The sequence below is a fragment of the Vombatus ursinus genome, unplaced genomic scaffold (assembly GCF_900497805.2).
Source record: "Vombatus ursinus unplaced genomic scaffold, bare-nosed wombat genome assembly UNPS02014798.1, whole genome shotgun sequence".
NCBI classification, from domain to species: Eukaryota; Metazoa; Chordata; class Mammalia; order Diprotodontia; family Vombatidae; genus Vombatus; species Vombatus ursinus.
In genome coordinates this window covers 1-8,936 of record NW_020954576.1, presented here as the reverse complement: position 1 = coordinate 8,936, position 8,936 = coordinate 1, and the positions used below count along the sequence as shown (strand labels likewise).

Below are 8,936 nucleotides of genomic sequence, written 5' to 3'. Positions count from 1 at the left end.
GGTGTAGTGGAGGTGTGGTGGTCACTGGGTGCTGATGTGGTGTTGTGTTGACTAAGGGGTGTAGTGGAGGTGTGGTGGTCACTGGGCGCTGATGTGGTGTTGTGTTGACTAAGGGGTGTAGTGGAGGTGTGGTGGTCAGTGGGCGCTGATGTGGTGTTGTGGTGACTAAGGGGTGTAGTGGAAGTATGATGGTCAGTAAGTCCTGATGTGGTGCTGCGGTGACTAAGGGGTGTAGTGGAGGTGTGATGGTCACTGGGCGCTAATGTAGTGTTGTGGTGACTAAGGGGTGTAGTGGAGGTGTGATGGTCACTGGGCGTTGATGTGGTGTTGTGGTGACTAAGGGGTGTAGTGGAGGTGTGATGGTCACTGGGTATGGATGTGGTAGATATGCTGTTGTCTGTGTGAGCTATGGTCGTGGTACTGTGATGGCCATTAGTTTGGGTTTCACCAAAAGCACTTATGGGTCTGTGTGTGCTAGTTAAAGCTGTGGTACTGGGGATAATGGTTGTTTTTCTGTCATTCTTTGAATTTTCATTGCTGATGTTTGCGTCCAGAGCTGTTGTTGTAGCTAACTCATGATCAGGGTTGGTAGTTGTGCCAAAGGTGCTGTTGCTGATAGCTATAAGAAGTTAGAGACACTAGGTTAGGCTGGAGCCCAACAGACCAGGAGAGTTTTAGGCAGAAAGTAAAAGGAAGAAATTTTAGGAAGAGGATGGGTGGAGAAAGCCCGAAGACACCAGATACTCCACCTTCCTTGAATCCATTGCTGGCCCATAACTCCCCTCCCTGTTTCTGTTTCTAGTTTTCTTCCATTGTTGCTCTGCTCACACACACACGCACACACACACACACTCTCTCTCTCTCTCTCTTCCATATTTACCACACCTCTCCTACCCTCTCACCCCCAGGAAACATTCTAGGTAAATCAAGCAGGACTCCTCACTGCCCGCTGCCTTGTCCTTTCCGCAGGGCCTTCTCTCAGTCCCAGGTCCCTATGACCCCTTCTTCTCCTTCCTTCCCTTTGGCCCCAGCTTTAAACCTCTCAGCTCACCCTCACACCAGATTCCCTCCCCCTTTAGCTCACTCTGCCAGAGCTAAAAACTAGCCCAGAGGCCATAAAAAAATGGTATGAATCAAGCCACCCCTTCCCCATCTCTTTTTTCCCTGCCCTCACCTGTAGGTACCAGGAACAATACAAGGACCAGGGTGGGTTGGATGCCAGGGGTCATGGTGGTAACCAACGGAAGAGAGCACTGAGCAGGCTGGGCCAGGTTCTGCCCAAAAGGCTGGGTCGGGCTCAGGAGCCCGCTGCTTTATACCGGTCCTCCGCCCGAGGCTCCGACAGCCAGAGCAGGTGACAGGTGACACAATCCCGCCCCCCAATCCCTCCTCCCTTCTACTTTTCCTTCTCCTCCTCCCCACACATTCCTCTGACCCCTCGGGTACACTGGGCTCCGTATCACTCAACCCTCTGACAACCTGTTTGTTCTCCACCTGGCGTCACCCCCATCTCCCCTCCCTTCCCCCACATAGAGGGGAGCCAGACTGCCTATGATCCCAGACCTTCTTTCTGGACCCTGGGGCAGTGCCTGAGGTGGGAAAATGGAACGGAGATGAAATGTGTTAGGTCAGTACCTCTGGAACCCCAAGAACGCTACATCACCTTCCAGCCCCTAGAGTCCCTGACTCTCTGGGCTACAGATTCATTTAGGACCCCTCTCAGGTCACCCCTTGTTGGGTTCCCAGCAGAAAGGAAGATTGAATTTGGAATAGTTACCCCCATTTCCCGAAACTGCCCCACCCAATGCCAGCCCCTCCCTGTTCGTTCTGCACTGCAGATCTGACCCGACAGTCCCCGCCCCAGGGTGGCTTTTTCTGTACGCCTGGGTGCCTTCTGCGATTTCTCATGAGTGCGGGGGGGGGGGGGGGGGGGGAGGGAAGGGGGGGGGGGGGAAGGAGGAAGTATGAACAAGAAAAGAGAGTAAGATCTTTGGGGTCCTTCCACCCCCATCCTCCAACTCTGCACGCATTAGAGGTAATAGGACTATTCTGTCCCCTGGTGGTCATTTGGAGCCCTTCAAGGATTAGCGATGGTAGCCAGGTGGAGGGGGAAGGGTGGAGATCTGATGAGTGAAGTGGGAAGGTGGAGACGTAGTTACAGAGCAACCCCGGGCATGGGAGAAGTACCTAAAGGAACACAAACCAACACTGGATTTAGAGGCTAGAGAGCCCTGCGTGTAGATCCCTACGTAGTTACTAACTATAGGATCTTGCATAAGTCACTTCATCTCTGAGATTCAATTTCCTATTTTAAGATTCAATTTCCTATTTTATAAAATAGGGCACAACAATCCTTGTGTTACCTAATTTGTGGGTTTGTTTTGAAAAGCAAATAAGATAATGTGTATGTAAGAGAGGTTTATCAGGGAAACCTTATAAATTATGATATCAGCGTCAGCTATTGCTAGAATTATTTTAGCTTTCTGCTTCCTCCTTTGTAAAGAAGGAAGGAAAACACCGAATTTCGAGCAGGAAAGGATCTCAGAAGCTATCTGGTGGGAAGGTAAAGGGAAGAAACAAGCATTTCTATAGCACCTACAATATGCCAGACACTGTGCTAAGCACTAAAACAACAAATTTCTCATTTGATACAACCCTGCTAGGTAGGTGCTATTATCATCTAGTGCGACCCCTCATTTTACAGGAACTGAAACCCAGAAAAGAGAAATGAATTGTTCACACAGGTAATAAGGAGCAGAACCAGGATCGGTATGATGCTTCCATCTTTGTCTTATTCCCCTTACAAGCATGTATGATGAGACTTAATCAAACACCAAGCAATTATTAAGGACCAACTCCGTGCCAGGCACTGAGCTAGATGCTGAAAATACAGTGACAAAAGCAGATAGCCCCTGACCTCAAAGAGCTTCCATTCTTATTCAGGAATTGACATATCACAGAATCACAGAATTTTAGAACTGGGAAAGCTCTCGGAAGCTGTCAGTCAAACCAATGCCTGAAATGACTCTTCTCTATAACATACACAAATAGTAGCTGTCCACAGCCTCCACTCCCAAACGTCCAGGGGGAGGAGGTGGGGAACAACCCATCATCTCTTCAGGCTATTCATTCCCCTTTTGGACAGTTCTAATTGTTAGGAAGATTTTCCTGACCTCTACCCTAAATTGTCTCCTTTACACATTTCATTCCTTGGAATGGCACCTAATTCTTCCCTTGGGGTCAACAAATAACAAATCTAATCTTCCTGGCATTAGACAGCCCTTTATATACTTACATATATCCCAGTAGATAAATAGCCAAAGTATGTAAACAGACAATTCTCAAGGAAAGAAATGATAGCTATATACCATCATATGGAAAAGTTATCCAAATGATAAGAGAAATGCAAATTAAAACAATTCCGAGGTTTCACCTCACACTCATCAGATGGAAAAAGATGATAAATGAGAAAAATGATTAAGGGAATGTAAGAAGACAGGCATACTAATTGATAGAGCTGTCAACTGGTCCAACCATTCTGGAAAAGAACTTGGAACTATAGCCCCAAAGTCACTAAACTGTGTATACTCTTTGACCCACAACACCACTAATGGGAATACACCTCCAAAGAAATCAAAGAAAGGAAATGAATCACATATACAAAAATATTTATAGCAATACTTTTTTGTTACAGCCAAGGACTAGGAAGAAAGGGGGTGCCCATAAATTGGGGAGTGGCTAAACAAATTGTGGTATGTGAATGTAATGGAATATTACTATGCTGTAAGAAACGACAAAAAGAATGGATTCAGAGAAACCCAGAAAAGACTTTTCTAGACTAATGAAGTAGTATGGAACAGTGGATGGATTGCTGGATGTGTAGTTAGCAAGATCTGAATTCAAATTCCACCTCAGACACTTCCAGTTATATGATCTGTTCTCCTTTGTGTATGAAAATGTATATGTTGATAATTTTTTAGTTTATAATAAAATTTTAAAAAAGAAAACTGGATTGGGGAGGGGTTTTAAGACATCACCTTCACCCCCACTCCCACCCAAGTCTTCTCTTCTTAGGACCACTGGTGTGCCATAAATAGAGTATTGTTCAGCAGTCAAGAAAACCTGAGTTCAAATCTAGCCTCAGATACTTATTAGCTGTATGGACCTAGCTGAGTCACTTAACCTCTACCTCAATTTCTTCAACTTTAAAATGGGGATCATAATAGTACCTACCTCTCAGGGTTCTGTAAGGATCAAATGAGATACTGTGTTTAGTACAGTGCCTAGCACATAGTAGGTACCACATATATGCTCATCTCCTTCTTCCCTTCCCCCTCTTCTCCAAGAACATAACCAGTTCCTTCATGCAGTCCTCATATGATATGGACTCAAGGCCTTCACCATTCCAGCTGGCCTCATTCAGATATTTTCCAGATCATTGGTGTCCTTCAGTGAGGTCTGATGTGGCAAAGTACAGTGGGATTATCACTTTTTTTTAATTTCAGGAAGCTATGTCTTCTTAACACAGCCCCAAATCACCTTAGCTTTTTAAATTACTTCATCACAACTATATATTGAACTCAAAATAAACTGAACCCCCCATATCTTTTTCAGAACCCCAGCTGCCTAACTGTGTCTCCCACTTCTTGTACTTATGGAGCTGATTTTTGGTATCCAAGTGCAAAACTTGATTTATCCCTACTGAGTAGCATCTTGTTAGATTCAGCCCAATGCTCTAGCCTGTTGGGATCTGTCTGTCATCCAGTGTGTTAGTTATACCTCTCAATCTCGTATCATCTACAGATATAACAGACATGCCATCTAAGTTATTGTCTGAATTATTGATAAAAATGTTAAACATCATAGGGCCAAGCATACATCCCTGTATTACTCCATTAGAGACCTCCTGTCATGCTGACATTGCACCATTGACAATTCCTCTTTTAGGTTGATCATTCAGGTAGTTATTCATCTGATGGTATCATCATCTAGTCTACATCTCTCCACCTTCACAAGTATACCATGAGATACTTTTTCAGGAGTTTTGCCAAAATCTAGATAAATTATATTTGAGACATTGCCCAGTTTATTAACTGTCAAAAAGGAAATGGCCTAGGGGCAGCTAGGTGGCAGAGTGGATAGAGCACCAACCCTGGAGTCAGGAAGACCTGAGTTCACATCTAGCTTTCAGACATTTACTAGCTGTGTGATTCTGGGCAAGTCACTTAACCCTGATTGTCTCCAATAAAGGAAATAGCCTGACTTACTCCAGCTGAAGACATGCTGGCTTTCTAATCATTGCTTCACTTTCCACATGCCTACCAGCCCCCTTTCCTTTAATAAGAGTCCAGTCATGGGGTTCATTTTAGATGTGTGCTGGTAAATGTTTAACAACCAACAGGGCACATGTTTAAGTTTAATTTGCATTATTCACATTTCTCCATCACTTTTTTTTAAAATCTATACAATCAATGAAAAAAATAAATCAAGACTTAATTTGTAGTAGTGGCCTGTTTCCTAGGAGTAAATGTTCCTACTGAAAATTGACCAAGTTTGAGCTGGTTCCAGCTTACCCGTTGGGTTCATCCCACCAAGAATGTGACACCAATGCTGATATTTGAAGGAGTGAGGGATTCTAAGACGGGAGGTAATAAGGAATTGCATTCTACATGAAGACAGTGTGTCTACAAAGGCACAGAGAAGAGGGAATGAATGTTCTGGAGGAGGAAAAACAAGCATGAAGGGGAAGAATGCAGTGTAAGCCAAGAATGGTAGGTTAGATCAAGGCTGCATAGAGTTTTACATGTCAAACTGAGATGTTTGTATTTTATCCAGAGGTAATTGAGAGCTACTGCATCTTTTTGAGCAGGGATCATAGGGTCATAAAAGGGCAAATAGGTGGCTCAGTGAATAGAGCGCCAGGCCAGGCCTGGAGTCAGGAAGATTCATCTTTGTTAAGTCAAATCTGGCCTTAGATACTTACTAGCTATGTGACCTTGGACAAGTTTGCCTTAGTTTTCTCATCTGGAAAAGGAGCTGAAGAAGGAAATGGCAAACCACTCCAGTATCTTTGCGCCAAGAAAACTCCAAAAAGGGTCAAAAAGAATTGGACGTGGTTCAAATGAATGAATGACAATAACATAGGGTCATAGATTTGGAGTGGGAAGGGTGCTTAGAAGTCACTTAGTCCAATGACTGGGGTAGAGAACCCGTGGCTTTGAGGTTATATATAGCTCTATAGGTTCTCAAGTGCAGCCCTTTGACTGAATCCAAACTTCACAGAACAAATCTCTTTAAAAAAAGGATTTGTTCTGTAAAACTTGGACTCAGTCAAAAGGCTGCACCCAAGGACCTAGAAGGCCACATGTGGCCTTGAGGCCGAGGGTTCCCCACCCCTGGTTGGACTCCAACTCCTTCAAACAATCAACCAACATGCATTTATTGAGAGCCTACCATATTCCAGGCACTGGAGAAACAATGACAAAAATTTAACAGTCTCTGCTTTTGAGGAGTTTACATTTTATGGAGGAGATAGCAGTTACATATATAGCTATATGAAAACAAATATAGGGGCAGCGAGGTGGTGCAGTGGATAGAGCACCAGCCCTGAAGTCAGGAAGACCTGAGTTCAACTGTGGCCTCAGACCAAACACTTGACACTTACTAGCTGTGTGACCCTGGCCAAGTCACTTAACCCCAATTGCCAAAAAAAATAAATAAATAAAATAAAAAAGAAAACAAATATAAACTAGGGGCAGCCAGGTGGCACAGTGGGTTGAGCACCTGCCCTGGAGTCAGGAGGACCTGAGTTCAAACCCAGCCTCAGACATTTACTAGCTGTGTGGCCCTGGGCAAGTCATTTAAACCTGATTGCCTGAAAAGAAAATGAGTACAAAATAGATATAAGGGGGTTGGGGATGTTTGTCATATTTCATTTTATTTTGGGATGGGGAGAAAGGCACCAGCACCTGAAGGTGGGGATCAGAAAAGACTTCATGAGCTGAATCTTTTATGGAAACTAGGAATTCGTAAGAAGGATGTCTAGTGCAAAAGCATGGTAAAGGAAATGGAGTGTCGTGTGAGGGACAGTAAAAGAGCCAGATTGGATTGTAAAGTGAATGAAAGGGAACTATGTGTATGGAATAAGGCTGTTTATCCTAGAGGTAATAGGGAACCATTGGCATTTACTGAGTGTGGAAGTGACATTGTCAGACCTGCATCTAAAGAGAATCTCCTTGAGAGGAACGGATTGGAAGAGGTTGATATCTAAGGAAGGATGATCAATTGGGTGACTCTTGCAACAATTCAGGTGAGAGGTGTTGAAGGACAGAACTAGAGCGATGCTTATATGGGTGGAGAGAGGAGCATGACTGTGAGATGTTATGGAGGCAGCAACAATGAGATTTGACAACTGAATGGAGATGACCGGTAACGAAGCCTGAAACTGAAAATGACCCTGAGATTGTGAACCTGGGTCTCCGAGCAGTGGAACACTTGACAATAACAATGCAGAAGTTTGCAAGAGAAGTAGGGCAGGATTAGGGGTGGGGAGGGGACAGAAATAATGAGTTCTGTTTTGGACATACTGAGCTTGAGAGGCGTATGAGACATCCAGTTCAAAATGTCCAATGGAGAGTTTGTGACGCAGGAATGGAGCTCAGGAGAGAGGCTGAGATCTGGATATATTAGAGCCGGAAACCATCTGCACAGAGGACATAATTAAACCCATGGGTATTGATGAGACCACCAAGGGAAGAGAGCATAGAGATAGAAGAAAAGGGTGTCCAGGAACAGAGTGCTGGGGTACCTGCAACAGCTAGGAGGCATGAAATGGATGACAATCTAGCAAAGGAAACTGTGAAGGAGTAGTTAGACAGGTAGATCCTTCCCACCTACACCCCCCCCCAAAAAAAGAGTAGAGTCATAGGTACCCAGAGAAGAGAGATTATGGTGGTCAACAGTGTCAGTTGAGGAGAGAGAGTTCAGGAAGGATGAAGACCAAGAAAGAGCCATCAGATTTGGCAACTGAGAAAACCTTGGTAATTTTGGAATGATCAGTTATAGTGCTCAGCACAGTGCCTGGTAGTGTGCTTAATAGATGTTTGTTGACTTGACTTAAGAAGGGAGTCAAAGAAAAGGAAACAAAGTATAGATAATTTTGCTTTGTTTCCTCTCTCTTGTCATGCCATTCCCACCCCCACTCCAATTTGGCTCAGAAAGGGAGAAGAGATACGGGAGATAGACTGAAGGGATAGTAAGATCTAGTTAGTGGTTTTTCAAGGCTGGGGAAACTTGAATGTGTTTATAGGCAGCCCAAAAAGAATCGTGGCAGGGGGAGAGACTGAAGCCAAGAATGAGAGAGGAGATGATAGCGGGGCAATCTGCTGGAGAAAAAAGTTTGAGTCCATGAAGAACTGGCCATGTTAAGTTTGGGGTTTTGTTTTATTTTATTTTGTGGTGAGGGAGAAGATACCACTTCATCATCAGAGACTAGAGTAAAAGACAGAATGGTGGATGTTACTAATTGATTGTGACATACAGAAAAGGGCAGACAAGGGAGCTCATAGGAAATAACCTCTCTCTTTTCAGTGGAGAACGAGGTGAAATTCTACACTAGAAGGACAAGAGGAGGGTTGGTGTGAGAGATTTGAGAGAAGTGAGGAGTGAGATAATCATTTAGGGAGGAGTAAAAGAACTGACTGCCTTGCAGCAGCAAGGGCTCCCTTGAAATTGGATAACACAAATTTGTAAGGGATCCATTCAGCATGATTTTATGTTTTCCTTCCCCTATGTTAAGAGGCATGCAAGTAGGAGAAGAGGCTGATGGTAGGAGTAATTGCATCGGCTGTATTTGGTAAAGCATGAGCAGCAACAGGACAAGAGATTCTAGAGTAGAGAATAATAAAGTTCTGGACTGAATAATTAGAGGTTCAAGA

General features: G+C 44.1%; 1 protein-coding gene across 2 annotated transcripts in view; it reads right to left on the bottom strand.

The window, feature by feature from the left end:
• Window positions 1-1,325, bottom strand: part of LOC114049901 (mucin-1-like) — a 4,583-nt gene extending 3,258 nt beyond the window's left edge. The window contains exons 1-2 of one of the 2 annotated variants that reach the window (XM_027871352.1): window positions 1,175-1,325; window positions 30-619 (exon numbers count right to left, since the gene is read on the bottom strand). In XM_027871352.1, coding sequence (XP_027727153.1) covers window positions 30-619; window positions 1,175-1,229 — 645 coding nt within the window. In that variant the 5' untranslated portion in view covers window positions 1,230-1,325. The remainder of the gene's footprint in view (window positions 1-29; window positions 620-1,174) is intronic. The other variant, XM_027871353.1, reaches the window with a different exon arrangement.
• Window positions 1,326-8,936: the final 7,611 nt, after the last annotated feature.